The 25,840-nt window shown below is 45.6% G+C and overlaps 1 protein-coding gene and 1 long non-coding RNA gene across 3 annotated transcripts in view; one reads left to right on the forward strand and one right to left on the reverse strand.

Annotated features, from left to right (window-relative positions):
* Positions 1-9,963: 9,963 nt before the first annotated feature.
* Positions 9,964-25,840, forward strand: part of KCMF1 (potassium channel modulatory factor 1) — an 85,795-nt gene continuing 69,918 nt past the window's right edge. The window contains exon 1 of one of the 2 annotated variants that reach the window (XM_033175279.1): positions 9,964-10,320. In XM_033175279.1, the coding sequence (XP_033031170.1) occupies positions 10,305-10,320 (16 nt within the window). In that variant the 5' untranslated portion in view covers positions 9,964-10,304. Of the gene's footprint in view, positions 10,321-10,815; positions 11,095-25,840 lie in introns of those variants that run through there. The other variant, XM_033175278.1, reaches the window with a different exon arrangement.
* On the reverse strand, positions 11,022-25,003 carry LOC117062118. The gene is made up of 4 exons (XR_004428225.1): positions 24,991-25,003; positions 21,504-21,506; positions 19,158-19,169; positions 11,022-11,101 (listed from the first exon to the last, which is right to left on the reverse strand). It is a non-coding gene; the product is annotated as an uncharacterized LOC117062118 (long non-coding RNA).

The raw sequence follows: 25,840 nt of genomic DNA on the forward strand, positions 1-25,840 counted from the left end.
TGCCTCTCCTGGATTCTCCCACTAAACCTCTAAACACACTAGACTCTCCTATTCCCAAAACCAAAAACACTTCCCTTCACTCTGGGGCTCTGGGGCCTCCCAAACTGCTGGGATTATAGGCATGAGCCACCGTGCCCAGTCCCATTTACCACCTTTTATTTCTCATTTATTTCTCTGACAAGCTTTTTTTTGAGATGGAGTCTCGCTCTGTTGAGTGCAGTGGCATGGTCTTGGCTCACTGCAACCTCCAGCTCCTGGGCTCAAGTGATCCTCCTGCCTCAGCCATCCAAGTAGCCAGGATTACAGGGGTGCGCCATGACGCCTGGCTAATTTTTGTATTTTTAGTAGAGACGGGGTTTTGCATATTGGCCAGGTTGGTCTTGAACTCCTGACCTCAAGTGATCCACCCGCCTCAGCCTCCCAAAGTGCTGGGATTACAGGTGTGAGCCACCACGCCCGGTCTCTGCCAAGCTTCTTTAAAGAAAGAAAAAAGAAATAAAAGGGCTATGAAACCAGTGTATGTTCATTAAAGAAAATTTCAAAACTGAAAGGAAAAAAAGGCCTTCACACCTTATCATAAGCTCTCAAAACATCAATCATAACTGCTTCAATTAATTTTGGCACCAGAATGTAAAAGCTCCAGGATGGGGACATGGTTTTCTTTTTCATCATTGTGTCCTCAGTGGACCCAGAAGACTCAATAAATATGTATTTACTGGGGACTACTAGATGGAGGAGAGAGGAAGGGAGACAAGGGCTAAAACCTGCCTTCTGGGTACAATGCTTAGTACCTGAGTGACATAACCATTCACACCCCAAACCTCAGCATCATGCAATACACCAGATAACAAACCCAGGTAACATAAAAGTAACACAAATCATCCATATTATACACCCATAACCATATTGACTCTGGTATCCATCCAATCTTTATGTTTTCTTTATTAAAAATAAAAAATGAGGACAGGTGCCATGGCTCACACCTGTAACCCCAGCACTTTGGGAGGCTGAGGTGGAAGGATCATTTGATGCCAGGAATTTCAGACCAGCATAAGCAACATAGCAAGACCTCATCTCTAAAAAAAAAAAAAAAAAAAACTTAAAATTAGCTGGGCGTGGTGGTGCATGCCTGTAGTCTCAGCTACTCAGGAGACTGAGGGTGGGAGGATCGCTTGAGCCTGGGAGGTCAAGGCTGCAGTGAGCCATGATCATGCCACTGTCCTCCAGCCTGGGTGACAGAGCAAGACCCAGTCTCAAAAAACAAAAACAATAATGACATCAGGCTGTACATACATAATTTAGAAAAGAATGTTTTATAACCTGCTTTTTTCGCTAAAAACATATCATAAATATATTTCTAGTTCATTATCCATTTTTAGTTGATGCTTTTAGTTTGGATAGACAATAATTTATAGGTTTTCAATTTTAAATATTAAAAAGAACACTGTGATAAACATCCTTGTGTCTAAAATCTTTGTATGTATCAGTAATTACCTAAATAGGCTAAGTTGAGCTGGGACTGCTGTGTCAAAGAATGGGCAAAAATCTATGGCTCTTGAAACCTACCATAAAATCCCATTTGGAATGCTTGTAACAAGTCATGTTCCTTTCTTGACACCCTCATTAACAAGTATTATTAAAATTATTTTTCTGCCAATTTAAGAGATGAAATGGTGTCTCCTTTTAATTTGGATTTATTTGATTCCTAGTGGTTGAATTTGTTTCATATTCTTATTTCAGCTCATCTTCTAGAAGTCATCTATAGCTACTGTCAGTTTCTAGGCTTCCAAGGACTCCCTTCAGCCTATTGCAAATGTAGCTTCTGACCCTACTCCTCCATGGACAGATGACATCCATTTCTGAAATCCAGGGGCCACACTTCAATCTATCTCATGAGGTATCTCTGCTGGGTGGACACCAATGGTCTCCCTGCCTGAAGACTCTGCTTCTCTGACTTCTGTGAGCATAACCTCTTCTGGTCACTCTTGTTCTCTGGCATAGACTTCTCTTGCGGGGGGTGGCCTTCAGCATCATTATTGCTCAGGGCAGTACAAAAGACCACATAAAGGAGTATGATTGTTGGAGAGGAGCCAAGATCAAGCCACATCTCGAGAAGAGATGGTAGCAGCCTGGAATGGTTTGGTGGCCATGGGAATAAAGAGAAAGGGATTGATTTGACAGATGTTTAATGGGTAAACATCACAGGATTTGGCAATTGGCTCTGGAAGATAAATGGGAGGAAAGAGTCTAGGATGACTGCTGTTTCATCTTGCGGGTTGGGGGTGACTTGACTAGGTTGGTGACTTTGCTCAATCCAATAGGGGATACAAAAAGAGCAAAGACATGAAAGGGAAGATGATGAAAGTGGTATCCCAGAAAATGAGAGGGTGACCAACAGCACCAAAAATCAGGCAATCAGATAAACCAGTTTCTAAGCTGAGGAAGGGGAGTGACAATTCTTTCAAGAAGATTGTCCATGGAGAAACAATAGGGTAATAACCAGAGGGAGTACAGGGTTGAAGGGGTGTTTTTTGGCTGAGGGCAACGGACCAGTAGAGGCTGAGCAGCTGAAAGTACAGGTGCCAAGCAGGTGGCTGAAGGAGTAAGATCCCAGAGATGGGATGAAGTGGGATCATAACAGAGGAAGGGCTGAACAGAAAGGATATCTCCATGCACCAGGCAGCAGGATGCAGATGTACACATTCCCTTGGAGGCTCACAGTAGGAAGTAAAAGTTCCTGCATTTTGAACTTTCCTCCCTCTGTGATTTAGAAGGTGAGGTTATCTATTAGGCACGTCGGTGAGTAAGCAGTTGGAACCAAGTGGTGAAAGTTTATAGTAAAGGGTTCTGACCACAGACAAAGATTGCTCAATGGCACTGAGGTCCAACTGTAGTTGAATGCCCTAGATTTATAACCACCACAATCTGTGCACTTCTATCATTTTTAGTTGCTATATTCTACACCCCAAGCAGATATACATAGGGATAAACTGAGTCAGGCAATTCAGGTTTGGAAGCTTGCAAAGTTGGTACAGTTTGAGGATGAGGGGTTTAAGGAGCTGAGGGCATGAATGAGAAGTCTGAGTTGACCACAGGGCACCAGTTGGGTCAGGTAGAGAATGCAGTTAAAAAGGGAAAAAACAAAAGAAAAAATGGCCAGGCACGGTGGCTCACATCTATAATCCCAGCACTTTTGAGAGGCCAAGGAGGATGGATCACTTGAGGTCGGGAGTTCAAGATCAGCCTGGCCAACATGGTGAAACCCTGTCTCTACTAAAAATATGAAAATTAGCTGGGCGTGGTGGTGGGCGCCTGTATTCTCAGCTACTCGGGAGGCTGAGGCAGGAGAATCACTTGAACCCAGGAGGCGGAGGTCGCAGTGAGCTGAGATTGCGCCACTGCACTCCAGCCTAGGTAACAGAGTGAGACTCTGTCTCCGAAAAACAAACAGACAAACAAACAAACACCATAACAGCAACTGCAAACATCAAGGATTAGGCCAGGAGTGGCGGCTCACACCTATTAATTCCAGCACTTTGGAAGGTTGAGGTGGAAGAATCACTTAAAGCCAGGAGTTCAAGGCTAGCCTAGGCAACAAAGCGAGACCTTTGTCTCTACAAAAAATAAGAAAATGAGCTGGGTGCAGTGTGGTGCATGCCTGTAGTCCCAGCTATTCAGTGTCCGCTGAGAAATACAGATGATTGCTTGAGCCCAGGAATTCAAGGTTGCAGTGAACCATGATGCACCACTGCACTCCAGCCTAGGTGACACAGCAAGACACTGTATTTAAAAAAAAAAAAAAAAAAGGTTTAGTGGTAGAGAGTAAGAAAACTGAAAAACAGGAAGTTACAATAAGACAGATGATTAGCGTTTCCAGCATGGTCACAAGAGAGGAATGTGTGGTTGAAGTAGAAGTGGACATAGATTTGAAAAAAACCAAGGCTTTGTACAGCCAATTCTAAGGCCTTGCTTGAAAACAATCAGGGTGGCAGAATTTGGGATGAAGACTGCAAAGCAGAATTGAGGCCTCAGTGACTCCTGCATAGTGACTGTGAGATTGGCAGATGACAGAGAGCTGGTGAAGTAACCAGATGGCATGGGCCTTCTGACCCTTTCCAGACCTCATGAAAGTGGCAGAAAACTGTAGTCAACATCAGGGGCTCAAATTGTGGCTCCAGCAGTGATTAGCAACATGGCCTTGGGCAAGTCAATTTAACCTCTCTGTGCCTCACTTGCCTTATCAGTAACATGAAGACATAATAGTACCCTCAAGTAAAGTGCTTATAAAAAGGCCTGCCACATGTACCAGAGCACTACTTAAATGTCAGCATCATTATCATTTCTCATTTGAACAATGAGGGGGTTGTTAACAGTCTCTAAGGCACAGATTCTTAAATTTTTTGGTCTCAGAATCCTTTTACATTCTTAAAAATTGTCAAAGACGCCAAAGAAACTTTTTTTTTTTTGAGACAGAGTCTCGCTGTCACCCAGACTGGAGTGCAATGGTGCGATCTCGGCTCCCTGCAACCTCCGCCTTCCAGGTTCAAGCAATTCTCCCGCCTGTCTCCTGAGTAGCGGGGATTACAGGTACGGGTCACCACACCCCGCTAATTTTTTTTTTTTTTGTATCTTTAGTAGAGATGGGGTTACACCATGTTGGTCAGGCTAGTCTTGAACTCCTGCGCCTAATCTGCCCACCTCGGCCTCCCAAAGTGCTGGGATTACAAGCGTGAGCTACCATGCCCAGCCCTAAGAACTTTTAGAAAAAATTTTATCTGTCAATATTTTTCATATTAGAAAACTGAGAAAATATTTTTAAAATACGTAGTTGGCTGGGTGCGGTGGCTCACGCCTGTAATCCTGGCACTCTGGGAAGCTAAGGTGGGTCAGGAGTTTGAGATCAGTCTGGCTAACATGGCAAAACCCCGTCTCTACTAAAAATGCAAAAAAATTAGCCAGTCGTGGTGGCAGGGGCCTGTAATCTCAGCTACTTGGGAGGCTGAGGCAGACTTGCTTGAACCCAGGAGGCAGAGGTTATAGTGAGCCGAGATGGTGCCACTGTACTCCAGCCTGGGCGGCAGAGGGAGACTATCTCAAAAAAAAAAAAAAAAGCAGTCACTTGAAAACAGTAATAAATCCACTAACTAGAAATATAACACATTTTTTATGATATTGTTTTGCAGAGCTCTTTAATGTTTGGCTTAAATGAAGACAGTTAGATTCTCTTCTTCTGCATTCAATCTGTTAGGATGTGCTGTTTCCTGTTTGCTTAAAGCTGAAAATCCTAGCAACTCACCTCACCTCTTAGGGACCTTGGACCACACTTTGAGAACCATTACTTTTTCTTTCAGCTCTAAATCATTCACAGCCCTGCGTGGTGGCTCATGGCTGTAATCCCAGGACTTTGGGAGGCTGAGGCGGGCAGATCACCTGAGTCCAGCAGTTTGAGACCACCCTGCTGGGCAACATGATGAAACCTCGTCTCTACTAAAAATACAAAAAGTAGTCAGGCCTCATGGCATCCTCCTGTAGTCCCAACTACTCAGGAGGCTGAGGCAGGACAATCACTTGAACCCGGGAGGCGGAGGTTGCAGTGAGCCGAGATCGCACCACTGCACTCCAGCCTGTGTGACAGAGAGAGGCTCTATCTCAAAAACTAACAAATAAATAAATAACTAAATCGTTCATTCACTCACTCATTCAACACTACTGGATCCCCAAGACGAACAATGTGGTCACTGCCTTTGAGGAGTCTAGTTGAGAAAAAAGATGAAAACAAATTAAAAATTACAGCACCACATGAGTGAGCAGAGGAGGAAGTTAGGAAATTACTGGTGTGCCTAGGAGAGGCAGGGAAGGCTTACAGGAGTACAGGGAACCCGAATTTGACTTTACTTTTCTATGCTCCATCTAAGCAGAAGGAAGAGAATGCACAAAGGCGCAAGGGCAGGAATTAATACAGTATAAGGAAGCCCAGGGTGCGCTGGCAGGAGGAAGAGTCCATATGCTGGAAAAGCACGTTGGCCTTAAAGTTACATTTCATGCTATTAGCCCCAGGAGGCTGGGGTGATAAGAGCTTGCTTTTCTTTTTTTTGAGAGGGAGTCTTGCTCTGTTGCCCAGGCCTGGACGCGATCTCCGCTCACTGCAAGCTCCACCTCCCAGGTTCACACCATTCTCCTGCCTCAGCCTGCCGTGTAGCTAGGACTACAGGCACCCACCACCAAGTCCGGCTAATTTGTTTGTATTTTTAGTAGAGACGGGGTTTCACCATTTAGCCAGGATGGTCTCGATCTCCTGACTTCGTGATCCGCCCATCTCGGCCTCCCAAAGTGCTGGGATTACAGGCATGAGCCACACCACACCTGGCCAAGAGCTTACTTTCCTTATTTTAAGTCAGGTTTACTGAAGTATAATTTACATAGAAGTAAAAACCACCCTTTGGCTGGGTGCGGTGGCTCACGCCTGTAATCCCAGCACTTTGGAAGGCCTAGGTGGACGGATCACCTGAGATCAGGAGTTCGAGACGAGCCTGGCCAACATGGTGAAATCCCATCTCTACTTAAAATACAAAAAATTAGCAGGGCGTGGTGGTACATACCTGTGATCCCAGGTACTCGGGAGGCTGAGGCAGGAGCACTTGACCCCAGGAAGCAGAGGTTGCAATGAGCCGAGACCCTGCCATTGCACTCCAGCCTGGGGGATAACAGCGAGACTTCGTCTCAAAAAAAAACCAAAAAACAAAAACACCCTTTTAGGTCTATAGTTCTATGAGTTTTGACAGATCCATAGATTCATCCAGTAATGTAAATACCACAATCAAGATATAGAATATTCTCATCATCTCAAAAAGTGTGGTCAGTCCACCCTTCCCCAGCTCCAATTGCCAGCAACCACTGATCTAATTTCTGTCCCTATACTTTTTTACTTTGAAATAATCATATACCCATAGGTAGTTGCAAAGAGGGCCCAGGTACACTTTCTCCAATGGGAATATCTTATAAAGCTATGGAAAAATATCAAAAGCCAGGAAACTGACATTGGTATAATACTATCAAGTAGACTACAGATCTTATTCAGATTTCACTAGTGCTTACATCCATTAGCTTATTTGAAAAAACATAACTGGGCCATAGTATGAAAGAAGGGTTAGCCTAGCAAAAACATGCATTAGTTACAGTTGTCCACAGAAGAAAGGAGAACTCAGGGGGGTGCAGAGAGAGGAAGGGAATGGAGGAAAACATTTCTGTAGTGGAACAGAAATCATTTGGTAGACACTTTGGTATAAGGATTTAAATTAATCCTTCTTGATCTTCTTTTCTTTTTTGAGACAGAGTGTCACACTGTCACTCAGACTAGGATATTGTGGTGCAATCACGGCTCACTACAGCCTAGACCTCCTGGGCTCAAGCAATCCTCCCACCTCAGCCTCCAGAGTAGCTGGGACCAAAGGCGGATGCCACCACACCTTGCTAATTTTTTTTTTTTTTTTTTGAGACGGAGTCTCACTCTGTCACCCAGGCTGGAATGTTCCCAGGTTCAAGCAATTCTCTGCCTCAGCCTCCCAAGTAGCTGGGATTACACACACCCGCCACCACACCCGGCTAATTTTTGTACTTTTAGTAGAGATGGGGTTTCACCATCTTGACCAGGCTGATCTTGAACTCCAGACCTCGTGATCCACCTGCCTCAGCCTCCCAAAGTGCCGGGATTACAGGTAGGAGCCACCGCTCCTGGCCACTAATTTTTGTATTTTCTGTAGAGATGGGGTTTCGCCCAGGCTGTTAATTAATCCTATTTTTTGGAAATGAAATTTCCCATATGGCAGGGCAGCAAGCAAAAGGTTGTTTTAAATTGAACAGCCTGACCTCTAATTGAATGAAGGTCATGAAAACCCCAAATAACCATAATATTTCTGAAAATGGTTTAGTTACTCTTTCCTTACTCTTGTCTGACTGAAAACAATGAAGTAACTATCAAAAACAAAGTTATCTGTTTAGTTAGCGAACCCTTTGCAAAACCCAAGCAAATGAAATCTCTATATTTACTCTTATTCCCTCCTGCAGTTCAGTACTGTAGTAGGCTTTCCTATCCGCTCCACCATTTTATCAGACTATAGTACTAATAATGCCTTAATCTCTATACAATTTATGTATAGACATCACTTACCCATCAGGAGACAATGTATCAGCGTTGTTGTCCCCACTATTACAGCTCAAGAAACTGAGGCTCCTGATACCCAGGATCACATATGCCAACACCGTAAAATGCTCAGAAAGGCATCCACACAGGATAAGCATTCAATAAACGTTAACTAGCTTTACTTAATACCCTTCTTTCTACTCCACCACACCCCATTTACGGCCAGGTTGGAGGTTTCTACAAAAGAAATGGAATAAATTTGTGCAGAAGTTCCATACAGGCAATGAAAATATCTTTGGTGACAAAGTCCTCATTTAAACTACAGTTTAACACTAGTTACTACCAAATACAGTCCCTCGGGAGTTCTGAGTGACCCCAAACCTACTTCCTGGACTTTAAGATGAGCTTTTAGTTTCTTTGAAATCAGGAAGTGTCTTAAAACCAGATTCAATGAAATACGGTAACAATCTTTTTACTGTGTCCTGTGATAGGTATTTTATATGCATTTTAGCACTTAACCTCCAAACCTCTTATTATTAAATATCTGCTGTTACGTCCATTTTGAAGATAGAGAAGTCGGGGCACAGAGAGGTTAAGAGGTCACACAGTCAGTGAATGGTGGACAGCATAAGAGTAACCCCAAAGCAAGCAGTACCCTAGATTCCAGTTTCAGTTGACTTAGCCGGCTAACAGTTCAATTTTATGCAAAAACCACAACTTCAAATGGAAAAATATAAATTAAAACAACCACAAAAACCAGACAAATGGAGGCTCAGCAGGCCTTGTAGCTCGTCCACGTTACACAGAGGATATCAGAGCCAAAATCCATGGCCGATCTGTCTTCAAAGCGCGATCTATTTCCACCAAACCACGCTACCACCGACACGTGGTAAGGGGCAGTACAAAGATCTGTCGAATTAATAATGCCTGAAATCAAAGTAGACAATAAGAAGGTAAAAATGGAAAACACAGATAAAATCGGAAAAGCAGACCACTTGCAGGAAACAAAAAACGCGTTTTCAAGGCAGGGCATTCACGGTGAGCCAAGGCGCTGGGACAAAGTTTGCGCGGGTACCGCAGGACTCCAGGGCTGCCTGGCGCGGAGTCTTTAACGGAGACGGTTCGCAAGGAGTCGGCCTCGGAGCCCGGCAGCCTCCTGGCTTCCCTCCCGATCGCCAGTAACACGGCCGGGGAACACCGGCGACGACCGGGGATCAGTCGCCTTTCCCCTCTGGGCTGATGGCTTAAAATACACATAAACACAAGTCCCCAGGCGGTCCGCGGCCTCTCCGTGGGGCCGGAGCTAGCTGCCCGCGGCCGGTCCGGAAGCCATGCACCTGGGGACAGGAGCCCCTCCGAGTCGCAGCTCGGCGCCGAGAAGCACCCACCTCCCGCGGCCGGCCCAGTCCAAGACCCTGGCCCCTATAGCCCGGCCTAGGCCCGCCCCAGGCGGGGCTAGGGGCGGCTAGGCGGGCGGGCGCCCCTCAGGCCGCGCGGGTTAGCAGCGGGAGCCGGCGCCGGGCATTTCCTCTTCCTCCCTACGCGCGGCGCGGCGGCGGCGGCGGCGGCGGCGGCCAGGCCGAGGCTGGGCACGGGCGCCTGTTCGCGGCTTGCTGGCTAGCGCGGGCAAGCGCCGCGCCCCGAGCCGCCGTCGCCGCGCCGCCCCCGTCACGACCGCCGGCCGCGGGGCCTCCGGGCGGCTGGCCCGGCGAGGGCAGCGAGAGGCGGGGCTGGCGTGCGGGCGGCGGAAGGAGGCGGAGGAGGAGGAAGAGGAGGAGGCGGCGGCGGCCGGGAGCCGGGGGAGAAGGGCGGGGGGTGGGCCGGGGGAGGGGAGGAGCGGGATTTGCGGATCGCCGCGCCGCTGCCGGGAGCCGGCAGGCCCGAGAGTGACCGGAGTCACGGCGGGCGCCGGCGGAGCCGCGGCGTCGGACCCGCCTCCTGGAGGAGCTCAGCCCCGACCAGGCCCGGCCCCATTCCCGCCCCGCGCCGCCTCCCAGCCGCCGCCGCCGCCGCCGCGGGAGCGCTCCCTTGCCCACCCCGCCCCCGCGGCCGAGCCCGGGAGTCGAGTGGGAGTCGGCCGGCCGGCGCGGGTAGCGCCGGGACCCCGCGGGGGACACTGCAGCCGGAGCCCGGGAGGGGCCGCGCCGCCACCGTCTGAACTAGGATGTCCCGACATGAAGGTGAGAGGAGCCCCCGCCCCCACCCGCACCGCCCGGGCCTCGGCCTACCCCGCCCGGGCCCGGCGCGGCAGAGGGCGGCCAGGAAGCGGCGGAGACTTTGGCCGAGCCCGAGCTGGGCCCGAGGCGGTGGACCCGGGAGCGAGCGAGAGAGGGCGGAGAGCCGCGGCGCCGCTGCCGCCACGGCCGCGGCCCTTAGCTGGGCCTGGTGCTGGAGGCGGGGCGGCCGGGGCGGCCGGAGGGTTTGCACTGTCATGGGGCGGGGGGGGAGGGGAGGCGGCGGGGCCCGTTACCGGCGGGAGCTCGGCCCTCGGGACTGATACCGGACGCCGAGGCCCGCCCGGCCGGTTCAGGAGCCGCGGGCCCCAGCGCGGCCTAGCGCTCCCCTCGCCCCGGAAGAGCCCGGTGTGGTCGCAGAGCCGGGCCGCGGGCGGCAGCAGGAGGCAAAAGAGCCGGCCCGGGACCCGGCAGGCGCGTCCGGTCGCCGGGAGACGACGGCGAGTGTCCCCGCCTGCGGGCGACCGCGGGGCTGGCGGGAAGGCTCTGCGGCCAGGGGACGGGAAGCCCTCGCCACCTGGAGCCCGCCCCAGCCTCGCGGCTAGGCCTCGGCGCGTCCCTGGGCTCGGGTAACCAAGTTCCCGGGGTGGATCCGACCCCGCCGCAGCAAGCAAACTCCCTGCTCAGTCACCCAGGCGGAGCAGGGCTCGCTCCCCGCCGGCCCCGGTGCCCTCGCCGGCATGTGCTGCCTACCATTCAAGGTTTTGGAAAATGATGATGGTGAGGTCTATTCATGGTCGGGGGTCGTTTTGGACCTTGTTGTGCGATTTAAAAACACGATTGGAGTACAGTTGCAAATAAGCAGACTGCTCTAAGCCCAGTCCCAGGGCACAAAGAGACAAATGTTTAGGGTCGAGGCTTTGAGCTGGTAAGAAATAAGTTAACTTTAATTTACTGCCATATGGTTTAGAAAAGGAGGAGGGGGTTGTGTTTTCTTTGTTTCACTACTACAGGTTTTTGGATAAAAACTGTTAAGAGTCTTGGCGGAAAGTTTGTCCTGTTAAGGTTAATACAAGATTGTAGAAGTGGCTTGAAAGTTTGTGTACTCATGATTTTAAAATCCCATATAGGTGATGTAGGAGTGGAGAAAGTTTAGTGAGTCAGTTTAGTGTGTGCTTCGCACTATGGGAAAGATATTCTTTGGGAAATACAGACCTTAGAATTTCAAGGCTGAAAAACTCAGATTGATTAAAATCGTATTTAGAACAAGTTTCAAAATTCGCATTACTAATTAGAGCGTTGAAATTGACCCAACATTCTGTGTTCAACGATTCTGTATTTTAAAAGTTACAAAACTAATATGAAATATACTATATTTTCTTCGCAAAGCATTTACTGAGTACTTAAAACTGTGTTCAAGTGTTGGGCATTTTGAAATAATGAGGTACCTAGCCTCATTGAAAGGAACACATAAGTGGGAAGCTGTGCCTCTTTTCCCACTTTGGCTGCTTCATGGAAATGTATCCTTATCTCTGTAATTTTAAGAACTTGTAATTAAAGTTATAATCAAATTTCAATTTGTGATGTTAAAGTTTATCTTAAACTGTAGTCATGTGTACACGGACCACTTTCAAGACAAGAGTGAGCAATGGCTGCAGGCTCTCTTAACTCTTAAAAACTGGGAGAGTTAAAGTTACAGAATCACAGCCATGGAAGAGTGTTTCAGACTCATTCTCCTTGGTCTAAGAAGGCACACAGATAGTTCCAGAGGAGCATTCTAATTGAAGTGTCCTGGGAAGAAAATTCCTTCACCCCTAGTGCTCTGTTGGAATAATTAAAATCTCATATTTGGAACATTCTTGAATGTAACATACATTCTGTAATTTAAGCCCATTTCCCCCCCATTTGGTCCTGTGCAAAGGTGTGTGGGTATGAAACTTCTGTTACCTTTTGGTTCCTTGAATATTACTGAACCTCAGCACACTAGTAGCACACCTTTCCTAGTAACTTACGTTAATGTCAGAAAATAGAACATACCTAATGAAAAAGGAACATACCTAAATACATCTGTTGAAGACTTACAGTACAATATTTGATAAGTGATTATCTTTCATGGGTCTAGTTTATGGTCTAAGACAGGAATAGTCTCATGAATCACACTTAACTCATTAGATATACGTTTTGTGGAATATTAGTTTAGACTGTTATTATTGTCATCAGTACGACTTTGACTTATCAGCAAATACAGGGTTTGGCACCCTTGCTCTTAGTTCTTTTCTTACCTTTCCCTTTTTTGGGCCAACGAATCCCATTTCTTTCAGCATTTCTTTCTTTTCTTTTTTTTTTTTTAACTTGTTTTCCAACTTGTTACCAAGTTGGAGTGCAGTGGCACCATCTCGGCTCACTGCAACCTCCACCTCCCGGGTTCTAGCCATTCTCCTGCCTCAGCCTCCCGAGTAGCTGGGATTACAGGCGCCCGCCACCACACCCATCTAATTTTTGTATTTTTAGTAGAGACGGGATTTCACCGTGTTGGTCAGGCTGGTCTCAAATTCCTGACCTCAGGTGATCCACCTGCCTCGGCCTCCCAAAGTACTGGAATTATAGGCGTGAGCCACCGCACCTGGCCTCAGTATTTCTTTAGTGGTGTGATTTTTGCTTCCTCAGTCATCTGTCCACCTCTAAATTCTCTATAGTTCTCATTTCCTTTCACACTCTCATTTCAGTAGTGTGACCCCAAACTGGATGTAATAGTCTGGTAAAAGTTTTGAACAAGCCTATCATGTTGTACTTGCCTAGTGCTTCCTTTTCAGGGCCCTGTGTGTGCAAGTAATATGTTTCTTTGTCTTTGTACCCACCCTAAAGAATTACAGTAAATCCTATGATTTTACTAATGTAACTTTGGACAACACAGTCCTGAGATTGACACCTGTCAAGCTTGAAGGCTGAACCTTGTGAAGCAGTGCCTCTGAGAAAGGCAATGCAACCAGGAGCATAGAGAAATGCTCTAGTCCAGGGGTCAGCGTGCTTCTTCTGTAAAGGGCCAGGCAGCAAACATTGCAGGCTTAGCGAGCTATAATAGTACGAAAGCAACTATAGACAATGTGTAATTGAATGAGCATGGCTCTGTTCCAATTAAAACTTTATTTGTGGACACTGACATTTTAATTTCATACAATTTTTTTTTTTTTTGAGACAGAGTCTTTCTCTGTTGTCCAGGCTAGAGTGCAGTGGCGTGATCTTGGCTCACTGCAACCTCCGCCTCCCAGGTTCAAGTGATTCTCCTGCCTCAGCCTCCCAAGTAGCTGGGATTACAGGCACCCACCACTGCACCTGGCCAATTTTTGTGTTTTGTTTGGTAGAGATGGGGTTTCACCATGTTGGCCAGGGTGGTCTCAAACTCCTGACCTTGTGATCCACCTGCCTCGGCCTCCCAACGTGCTGGAATTACATGTGTGAGCCACCGCACCTGGCCGAATTTTGTGTAATTTTCATGTATCATGAAATACGATTTGTCGTTTGACACCCCCACCATTCAAAAATACCAATAACCATTCTTAACTTTCAGGCTGTATAAAAGCTGGTGATGGGCCGGGCGCAGTGGATCACGCCTGTAATCCCAACACTTTGGGAGGCCGAGGCGGGTGGATCACCTGAGGTCAGGAGTTCAAGACCAGCCTGACCAAAATGGTGAAACCCTGTCTCTACTAAAAATACAATAATTAGCTGGGTGTGGTGGTAGGCGCCTGTACTTCCAGCTAGTCGCGAGGCTTGGGCAGAGAATTGCTTGAACGCAGGAGGCGGAGGTTGCAGTGAGCTGAGATCGTGCCACTGCACTCCAGCCTGGGCGACAGAGTGAGAATCCGTCTCCAAAACAAACAAACAAACAAAAATGGTGGTGGTTGGATTTGGCCTGAGGGCTGTAGTTTGCCTTACCTTACCTCTGCCCTAGACTGGCGCTTTAGAGGGTTGATAGAACTTGAACTGTCAAGAGTCTAGAAGGGGCCCAGTCAGCTTGGTATTCCATCATTTTCTTTGGGTGACGGGAAATGAGTTCACAGACTGAACCAGCTCCTCTGTACGTCACTTTTCAGCAGCACCATGTGGAATGGAAATAATTGTTCCTCACGAGTGGGCAACAGGCTCCCCACCCTCCAGACCCTTAATGGAGATGGCAGTACTCTACATTTTTCCTGTTTGCCCGTTACTACTTTTCCAGGGAGAATTCCAGGGCCACTTTTAACTCACTTTGTGGTGTTCTTGTCATGTTAACATTTTGTAGACTTTAGTGCCCAGTCACTTGTATGTTCACCCTACCAACACTGTCTAGTTCACAGTGAACCCAATCATTTTTTATCTTGATGTATTTTTTAAAATGTGTCACTGCCATACTTTCAAATACATTTAAAATGTAAGTATGTTATTCAGAGCTTAAAATCTACTTTTAAAGCTTTCCAAATAAAAAAAGCAACTTATCAAATTGCTCACTGCTTATTAGCTAAAATGAAATTATGAATGTTCTTGCATAGATTAGAGCCTCATTGATTACCTGGATCTAGGTACACGTGTCGCCTTAAATCATTCAACCTTTCAGTCACTACCATGTGTACGGCAGTCTGCTAGGTTTCAAGGAATGTGGGGCTAAGTGAATGAGATGCAGCTCCTTACCTTAAGTCTGGCGAGGAAGATGCATTTTTTATCTAACTTCCACAGTGCAGTGTGAAACATGGCATAAGGAAGGGGTAAACATTGATGACAAAGTAATCGCCAACTTTTCTCTTACTAATTTTGTCAAATTTCAGAGAGGTACTCTACTGTGATTCTAGCACTTTCTTCTTGAGTGCCTTCTTAACTCCTTTTTTTTTTTTTAAGACAGAGTCTTGCTCTGTTGCCCAGGCTGGAATGCAGTGGTGTGATCTTGTCTCACTACAACCTCCGCCTCCCGGGTTCGGGTGATTCTCCTGCCTCAGTCTCCCGAGTAACTGGGATTATAGGTGCCTGCCACTGCGCCTGGCTGATTTTTCTATTTTTAGTGGAGACAGGGTTTCACCATGTTGGCCAGGCTGGTCTCGAACTCCTGATCGCAAGTGATCCACCCACCTCGGCCTCATAAAGTGCTGGGATTACCAGTGTGAGCCACCGCACCTGGCACCTTCTTAACTCTTTCTGGGCCACTTTTGATTTTGGGTAAAGTTGTTTGAGATTTCAAGCCGGTTGCAGTGATGTGCACATGTAGTCCCAGGTACTTGGGAGGCTGAGAGACCCTATCTCTTAAAAAGAAAAAAAAAAAAAAAAAGAGATTTAAAATAGAGTCCTTATCTTTATCTGATTTATAATTTCCCTAGCTTTTTGAAGATTTTCATATGTAAAAATGATAGTGGATAAATGAGCAGGTGGCCATGTTGTTGTGCTATCCTCAGAAGTATCTGATACTATTTATTTTTAAAATGTAAAATACAAGACTACGTAAACCATTAATCTAGTTAGTCCCAACTTTTTTTTGTTTTTATTTTTTTAATTGGCAAAAATTGTATATATTTATCGTGTATAACGTGATGTTTTGAAATATGTATATTTTGCAGAATGGCAGCTCCAACTTTTTGAAAGTTGTACCACTCTTTTCTTAGTAGATTCTAATTTTCTCTCACTCTTTTTTTTTTTTTTATTGAGACGGAGTCTCTCTCTGTTGCCCAGGATAGAATAGAGTACATTGGTGGGATCTTGGCTCACTGCAACCTCCACCTCCCAGGCCCAAGTGATCCTCCCATCTCAGCCTCCCATAGTGTTGGGATTACAGGTGTGAGCCATTGCTCCCAGCCTTAATTTTCTCTTCTCAAAACATGTTATCTGCCACTGAAACACACATATAGACAGAAATAATTTGGTTTTAGGATTTGGGGACTGCAGAGCCAACATTGGTAATTAGCATGTGATTTTAATGCAGTGCCTTTTGCCTCCCTGTAGAAATGCAAATGGACTCCCACTGATAAGATCCTTACCATCAGGTCTTCTTATAACTTATTTTACTTTAACTATAATCTGTTAAAATATTATGACATTTTTAAGCCTTTTTCAGTTGGTTTTCTGTTTTTGAGACAGGGTCCTCTGTCGGCCGTGCTGTGCGCGAGCACAGCCTGCTGCAGCATTGACCTCCCAGGCTCAAACAGTCCTCCCACTTCAGCCTCCGAAGCAGGTGGGACCACAGGTGTGCGCCCCACACCCGGCTATTTTTTTTTCTTTTTTGCAGAGACTGGATCTTCCACTATTGCCTAGGCTGGTCTCAAACTCCTGGGCTCAAGTGATTCTCCCCCTTCAGCTCTCAAGAGTGCTGGGATTATAGGTGTGAGCTGCCATGCCCAGCAACTTTTTCAGTTTCAATAAATCGTAAATTATATTTACCTTGACTTTCAATAGAGAATATATAAGAATGTAAATTTATGGAAAAACGAATCACATTTTAATTTCTGGGGTCTTCGATTTCATGATTTCATTTAAAGTTCATTTTGGAGCTCATTTTCCCATATTTTTATATTCATGTTTAAGTTAAAATGTAGTAAAACATGACTACATGTTCTTGTTTCAAATTGGGAACTTAATTTGGAAGAATTTCCTTTTGGTCTGAGGACTTTAAGATGTATTAGCAACAATCTTTTTTTTTTTTCCCCTTACTCTTGTTGCCCAGGCTGGAGTACAATGGTGTGATCTCGACTCAATGCAATCTACACCCCCTGGGTTCAAGTGATTCTCCTGCCTCAACCTCCCGAGTAGCTAGGATTACAGGCATACGCCACCTCGCCCAGCTAATTTTGTATTTTTAGTAAATACGGGTTTCTCCATGTTGGTCAGGCTGGTCTTGAACTCCTGACTTCAGGTGATCCACCCACCTCGGCCTCCCAAAGTGCTGGGATAACAGGCATGAGCCACTGCGCCCAGCCTCAGCAGCAATCTTGTAAGATGGTAACTTTTTCACAGTAGAAGCTTATGAAACTTATGATGTGAAATATCTAAACAGATCCCTTCATATTAAGCTTTGCAACCTTTTTAAAAGAAATCCCTGCATCATAACTTACTTTTCAAAATATCAACTTTATGAGATCTACGATATATATTTGCCTAGGTTTTTTGTTTTTTGTTTTTTGAGTTTTTTTGAGACAGTCTCACTTTGTCGTCCAAGCTGGAGTGCAGTCGCATGATCTCGGCTTACTGCAACCTCCATCTCCCAGGTTCAAGCAATTCTCCTGCCTCAGCCTCCCAAGTAGCTGCAATTACAGGCATGTACCACCATGCCTGGCTAATTTGTGTTTGTTTTTCGAGGTAGAGTTTCGCTCTTGTTGCCCAGGCTGGAGTGCAATGGCACAATCTCAGCTCACCGCAACCTCCACCTCCCGGGTTCAAGGGATTCTCCTGCCTCAGCCTCCTGAGTATCTGGGATTACAGGCATGCATCACCATGCCTGGCTAATTTTATATTTTTATAGAGACGGGGTTTCTCCATATTGGTCAGGCTGGTCTTGAACTCCCGACCTCAGGTGATCCACCTGCCTCAGCCTCCCAGAGTGCTGGGATACAGGCGTGAGCCACCACGCTGGGCCATGTTTTTTTTTGTTTTTTAAACTAGAAGTTCCAAAAGTTTTTAGTGAAGGCTAAGGTGTCATTGAATTATCATAGAAATAATGTTTTTTAAATCACTTTATGGGCTGGGTGTGTGGCTCATGCCTGTAATCCCAGCACTTTGGGAGGCCAAGATGGGTAGATCACCTGAGGTCAGGATTTTGAGACTAGCCTGGCCAACATAGTGAAACCCTGTCTCTACCAAAAATACAAAAAAATAGCCAGGCGTGGTGGCAGGTGCCTGTAATCCCAGCTACTTGGGAGGCTGAGACAGGAGAATCTCTTGAACCTAGGAGGTGGAGGTTGCAGTGAGCCAAGATGGCCCATTGCACTCCAGCCTGGGCAACAAGAGCGAAACTGTCTAAAAAAAAAAGAAAAAAAAAATCACCTTATAAATACTGCTGTGGGGCTACTTTTATGAATATGGACTCAAAGCATTCCCTAACTGCATATATTCATAAAAGTTAAAAGTAGAATGCTGTTCCTAATAAGTCTTTGTTTATAGAAGATTAATTTTTTAATTAATTTTAGTGTTGCGCTGAGGACCATGATGTTTTTCATTTCCTTAAAATGATAAAGTATTTTTTTTTCAGTCTTTGAAGTTCATTAAAGTTGAGGAAAGAACCTGTAAGCGGTATACGGATCAGAGCATCTTAAAATGTGCTAATTTTTTATTTTGTTTTGTTTTGAGACCGAGTTTCACTCTTGTTGTTCAGGCTGGAGTGCAATAGAGCGATCTTGGCTCATTGCAACCTCTGCCTCCTGGGTTCAAGTGTTTCTCCTGCCTCAGCCTCCCAAGTAGCTGGGATTACAGGCATGTGTCACCACGCCCGGCTGATTTTGTATTTTTTTTTCTTTCTTTCTTTTTTTAGTAGAGATGGCGTTTCTTCATGTTGGTCAGGCGGGTCTTGAACTCCTGACCTCAGGTGATCCGCCCGCCTCAGCCTCCCAAGTACTGGGATTACAGGTGTGAGCCACCACGCCCAGCCGGTTATTTTTATATATTAGCCATGTCTTGATTTATGTTAAAGATCTGGGATAAGGCAGACAGTTTCCTAAGGGAACATATTACCTAGATGACATGGGAAGGAAGTGAGGAGCCAGGAAAAGATAGACTGTTCTTGGGTTGGTAAGGACCAGCGGCCAGGTGGGTGTCGGCAGAGGAAAGACAGGCAGGGTGGGTATGAAGCTTGGAAATGGATCTGTAGCTACAGGATATTGGAAACAGAAAACCAGCTCTCATGCCTGATGGAATGTCTTGAGAGCTGGGTACCAGGAAGTGAAAACTCTGCCCAATGAAATGAACAAGAGATGAATTGCCTTGTTAAGCACCTTCCACTGTTCCCTCTCTGCTACATCCCTGATGGTCCTCTTGGTGTTTGTTAATCATGGTAACTGCCTGTAGAATTGTTTTTAGTTGTTGGCTCTGTGAGCTGTAGCAAAGTAGAATTATGAGTCCATCCAATTCATATACACAGTCAATTAGCCTCATCTCTTTTTGTTTTTTGTCTTGAGGCAGAGTCTCACTCTGTCACCCAGACTGGAGTGCAGTGACATAAACAGGGCTTACTGCAGCCTCAACCTCTGAGCTTAAGTGATCCTCCTACCTCAGCCTCCCAAGTAGCTGGGACTACAGGCTTGTGCCACCATGCCTGAATAATTTTTAAAATTTTTGTAGAGATAGGGTCTCATTGTGTCATCCAGGCTGGTCTTGAACTCCTGGACTCAAACTATACTCTTGCTTCAGCCTTACAAAGTGCTGGGATTATAGGTGTGAAGCACCACACCTGGCCTAGTCTCATCTCTTGTATGGCCACAGTGCCAGCCAGCAGTCCATCAAACTTTGCCAATGACCACAGGTATGGGCGAAGAGGTATGGATGAATCCCTGTAAACCGATCACTGCTACTAGAAAGAAAAAAAAAAGCTGAAATCAGAAGAGTGGGTCAGTTGTGTTACCTTGAGCTAGAAGGGACAGCAGTGGAATAAGTGGATGAAGCATCTTGATACCATGACTAATTAGGTTTGCACATTATCTTCTGTTGAATTTTAATGTGTGTTTTTTTTTTTCCCCTCTCTTACTGGTACTCAGTGCCAGTGTCATGAATATCAACTTTTTTTTTTCTTTTTTTTTTTTTTTGAGACGGAGTCTGGCTCTGTCGCCCAGGCTGGAGTGCAGTGGCCGGATCTCAGCTCACTGCAAGCTCCGCCTCCCGGGTTTACGCCATTCTCCTGCCTCAGCCTCCCGAGTAGCTGGGACTACAGACGCCCGCCACCTCGCCCAGCTAGTTTTTTGTATTTTTTAGTAGAGACGGGGTTTCACCGTGTTAACCAAATGGTCTCAATCTCCTGACCTCGTGATCTGCCCATCTCGACCTCCCAAAGTGCTGGGATTATAGGCTTGAGCCACCGCACCCAGCCAACTTTTTCTATAGTAAGAGGGTTATCATTAGGAGAGTCACTTCTTAGAGTACTAGGTAGATGAGTTGACTTGGAACAATCATAGATGTATTTGATTATTTATTATTTGGTTATGACTTTTATTATTCCTTTAAGACTCTGTCATCCTCCTACTCAGCAAAGTAAAGGGTCTCTCCAGTACACTCCTGTCTTATTCACCAGGCTTTAAAAAAATTTTTTTTTTGAGATGGAGTCTCGCTCTGTCAGCCAGGCTGGAGTTCAGTACTACAATATCGGCTCACTACAGCCTCCGCCTCCTGTGTTCAAATGATTCTTCTGCCTCAACCTCCTGAGCAGCTACAATTACAGGTGCCTGCTACCACACCCAGCTAATTTTTGTATTTTTTTAAATAGAGACAGAGTTTCACCATCTTGTCCAGGGTGGTCTCGAACCTCTGACCTCAATTGGTCCTCCTGCCTTGGCCTCCCAATGCGCTGGGATTACAGGCGTGAGCCGCTGCGCCTGGCGATTCCTCACAGATTTGTAATTATGTTTTGATACTTAGAAAAGAGCTAAAGGGATTAAACATTTATTTTTGTGTTCATTGTAGTTTTTTGCATTATGGGTTTTTGTGAATGGTTAAATAACTAACAACTACTGGGATAAATAGCTGGACCCTACTGTTATTGTTCCACCAGTATTCTCCTTTGGTGTGCTCTGTGGTTGTAGAGGTTTGGCAGTGTGAGCAGAGAAGTTTTCTAAATTAGGAGTTAAGGATGTTGAAGTAGAGCAGACAGGGATTATATAAAGGAGTTATAAAGGAGTTACAGATGTATTCCTTCTTTTCTTTTTTTTTCTTCTTTTTTTTTTTTTTTTGAGACGGAGTCTTGCTCTGTCGCCCCGGCTGGAGTACAGTGGCGCAGTCTCGGCTCACTGCAACCTTCATCTTCTGGGTTCATGTGATTCTCCTGCCTCAGCCTTCCGAGTAGCTGGTATTACAGGCATGCACCACCACGCCCTAATTTTTGTATTTTTAGTAGAGACAGGGTTTCGTTATGTTGGCCAGGCTGGTCTTGGACTCCTGACCTCAGGTGACCTACCTGTCTCTGCCTCCCAAAGTGCTGGGATTACAGGCTGAGCCACCATATCCGGCCCTTCTTTTTTATAATAATGAAATACATGCTGGGAGTTGAGGATGGTTGGATGATGAATGGGAACCCAGGTAGTTTTCGTATTCAAAGATGTTGATGTTCAGTCTGACACTGTTAGGGATTTGTATGTAGTTAATTGCGGTTCTAAATGTAAATTATACAGTGTGTTTGTATGGCTATACATATGAATACACATAATGGTCGCAGAGGTGGGACTGATTTTCTCTTCTCTAGGAAAAGTGGTGATAAGAACATCAAGTGACAGTGGATGAGAAATACAAGTATTCCTATATTAGACCAGTATCAAGGGTCTTCATTCGGAGTCAGACATACTGTATATTTTCATGTTTTTTCGTTATTCTAGATCATTTTCTACAAGTTTTTTTAAAAGCTACCAGTGGAAAAGAGATAGCAGATCTACTTGCAGAATTGGGGTAGACCATTGCTATCCAATAGAAATCTAATGTAAGCCACATACATAATCTTAAATTCCCTGGTAGCCACATTTTTTAAAAAGAGGTGAAATTAATAATGAAATAACAACCCAATATATCCAGAATACTGTTTCAACATGTAACTGACATAGAATTGTTTATGATATATTTACATTTTTTTCTAACAAAGTCTTAATTTCTTTTTTTTAAGAGACAGGGTCTCACTCTGTTGCCCAGGCTGGAGTGTGGGGGTGTGATCGTACCTTATTGCAACCTTGACCTCCCAGCCTCAAGAGATTCTCCCACCTCAACCTCCCGAGTAGATGGGACTGCAGACGTGCGCCACCACACCTGGCTAACTTTTGTTTTGTTTTGTTTGTTTGTTTGTTTGTTTGAGACAGCGTTTCGATCTTGTTGCCCAGGGTGGAGTGCAATGGCCCAATCTCAGCTCACTGCAACCTCCACCTCCTGGGTTCAAGCAATTCTTCTGCCTCAGCCTTCTGAAGTAGCTGGGATTACAGGCGCCTGCCACCATGCCCAGATAATTGTTTTGTATTTTTAGTTGAGATGGGGTTTCACTGTGTTGACCAGGCTGGTCTTGAACTCCTAGCCTCAGGTGATCCACACACCTTGACCTCCCAAAGTGTTGGGATTACAGGCGTGAGCCACCGCGTCCGGCTGACTTTTGTATTTTTTATAGAGATGGAGTCACCCTATGTTGCCCAGGTAGGTCCTGAGCTCCTGGCCTCAAGCAGTCCTACCTTGGTCTCCTGAAGTGTTGGGATTATAGGAGTGAGTCCCTATGCCCAGCCAGAGTCTTAAATCTTAAATTTTACATTCAGCATATTTTAATTCAGATGCTAAATTTTCATTTAAAAAATGCCTTAGTTGAAAAACGTATTCAAATTTATGCATTGAAGGTCTGCTGACCACCCTATCTAAAGTAACTCATACTCTGGCTGGCCATGGTGGCTCATGCTTGTTATGCCAGCACTTTGGGAGGCTGAGGAAGGAGGATTGTTTGAGCCCAGGAGTTTGAGGCCAAGTTGGGCAACATGGTAAGACCCTATCTTCACAAAATAAGTAAGTAAATCATAGAAGTTTCTTTGAAAAAAATGAGTAAATAAAGTAGCACACACTCTATATGTATTTTTTGTAGGGATGGGATCTTGCTGTGTTGCCCAGGGTAGTCTCAAACTCCTGAGCTCAAGCAATTTTCCCACCTCAGCCTCCCAAAGTGCTAGGATTACAGATGTGAGCCACCACACTTGGCTGTGGATTTCTGCTTCAGTTTCTCTCCTAAGAACTTAGAGTTTTCATTTCCTTTTCACCTTAAAATTATTTGTTAACATATACTGGTTTCATGACCCTTTTATTTATTTTTCTTTATTTTATATTTAAAGAAGCTAAGCAGAGGCTGGGTGCAGTGGCTGACACCTGTAATCCCAGCACTTTGGGAGGCCGAGGCGGGTGGATCACCTGAGGTCAGGAGTTCAAGACCAGCCTGACCAACATGGAGATACCCCATCACTACTAAAAATACAAAATAAGCTGGGTGTAGTGGCGCATGCCTGTAATCCTAGCTACTCGGGAGGCTGAGGCAGGATAATTGCTTGAAACTGGGATCGGACGTTGCAGTGAGCCAAGATTGTACCATTGCACTCCAATCCAGCTGGGCAACAAGAGCAAAACTCCATCGCAAAAAAAAAGAAAGAAACTTCTATTGTTTATTTATTTTGTGAAGTTGGGGCCTTACTATGTTGCCCAGGATGGCCTCGAACTCCTGGGCTCAATCCTCTTGCCTCAGCCTCCCAAAGTGTTGGGATTACAAGCATGAGCCACTATGGCTGGCCAAAGTATGGGCTGCTTTAGATAGGGTGGTCAGGAAAAGCCTGTCTGAAGATGGACATTTAAGGAAAAACCTTAGTTAAATGAGAGAGATTTAAAGGAAAAAAAAATGGCTGGGCATGGTGGCTCACACCTGTAATCCCAGCACTTTGGGAGGCCGAGGCAGGCAGATCATGAGGTCAGGAGATCAAGACCATCCTGGTTAACATAGTGAAACCTCGTCTCTACTAAAAATACAAAAAATTAGCTGGGTGTGGTGGCGGGCGCCTGTAGTCCCACCTACTTGGGAGGCTGAGGCAGGAGAATGGCGTGAACCCACGGGGTGAAGCTTGCAGTGAGCCGAGATCATAACACTGCACTCCAGTCTGGGCAACACAGCAAGACTCCATCTCAAAAATAATAATAATAATTAATAAATAAAGGAAAAAAATATGACTGAGGATACAGCAAGTGTAGAGGTCCAGAAATTGGAATGTTCTTGGAACAGCACAGAGGCCGTGTGGCTGGAGGGCAATGGTTCAGGTGGAAAGGGGTAGGAAGTGAAGTTGGGGTAGTTGGAGCCAGATCTTGTACACCCTTGCATTGTAGGCCATATTGAGGACTGTTGTACTCTGAAGGCTTTGAGAAACACATTTCGGAAGCCCTGCTTCTACAGAAAGGTCTTTTTGACTAAATAAATGGCAGAGGGTGGAAAGTAAATACTCAGTTTGTGTCCCAAACACCTCTAAGAACATTTCTTTACAAACTTTCCCTACATTTACCATTAGTTTAAGCTTTGTCCTTCTTGACCCCTATTACTCTATTTAACTGATGTTTCCTGAAGGTGTGTGGGGTTTGGTGGAAAGTGAATCTTCCTAGTTTGAATGTAAAACCCTTGGGCCTGGCCGGCTGCGGTCGGTGGCTGACACCTCTAATCTCGGCACTTTGGGAGGCCCAGGCAGGCGGCTCACGAGGTCAGGAGTTTGAGACCAGCCTGGCCAACATAATGAAACGCCATCTCTACTAAAAATACAAAAATTACCTGGACGTGGTGGCAGGCACCTGTAATCCCGGCTACTCAGGAGACTGAGGTAGGAGAATCGCTTCAAACCGGAAGGCGGAGGTTGCAGTGAGCCAAGATCGCGTCACTGCACTCCAGCCTGGGTGACAGAGCCAGACTCCATCTCAAAAAAAAAAAAAACAAAAAAACCTTGAGCCTAGAAACTGGGTCATCTACACTAGCAGCTCTCAAACTTTAAAAAGAAATATAACACGTGCTGAGAAATATATTTTATATTCTGATCCAGTAGTCACATACATATGTAATGAAGCAAGAGTAATGCAAAATAGTACTTACCACTACTTTGAAACATACCTTGTTTTCTATTCTGCTTCATTAAAAACCAAATACTAGTTATGTCCTTCTAGATCGATTTCACATTCTATTCATGGATTGTCACCTCCTATTGAAAAACACTGGCCTTGGATATCATCCTAAAACTTTGAGTCCTTATGTGCAAGGTATTATGATAGGTACTATGAGGCATGTAGAAAACTCTTAGAATTTTTACTCCTGAAGTATGTGGTATGACTGAAGCAATAAGGTCTAAGTATTTAAAATAAAATAGCCCTTGTATGACTGGGGCATTTAAAAGTGTCAACTCATTTACTACAAGTTCTGTAGTGTTGGCAAGTGGAATGAAGTGTTATTTGGGCGTCAGAGAAGAGATTTCCTTAGGGTGGCATTTAAACTCAAGACTTGAAGAAATACTGTATTTTTATAGGATGAGTTGGGGGAAGGGGAGCTGCCAAGTGAGAGAATGTAGGAGGTAAAGTGCAGAACTAAGAAAACATGCAGTGTGTTGGAGAGAGGTAGGTGGGACAACAGTGAGGAGACCAGAGTTTCTGGAACAGAAGACTCCCATATGTTAGCAGTGGGAGTGAAGTATATTAGAAAGATTGGGCCAGGCACGGTGGCTCACGCCTGTAATCCCAGTGCTTTGGGAGGCTGAGGTGGGTGGATCACGAGGTCAGGAGTTCGAGACCAGCCTGGCCAAGATGGTGAAACCCTGTCTCTACTAAAAATAAAAATAAAATAGCTGCG

The sequence above is a fragment of the Trachypithecus francoisi genome, unplaced genomic scaffold (genome assembly GCF_009764315.1).
Source record: "Trachypithecus francoisi isolate TF-2019V2 unplaced genomic scaffold, Tfra_2.0 Lachesis_group17, whole genome shotgun sequence".
In the NCBI taxonomy this organism is placed as follows: domain Eukaryota; kingdom Metazoa; phylum Chordata; class Mammalia; order Primates; family Cercopithecidae; genus Trachypithecus; species Trachypithecus francoisi.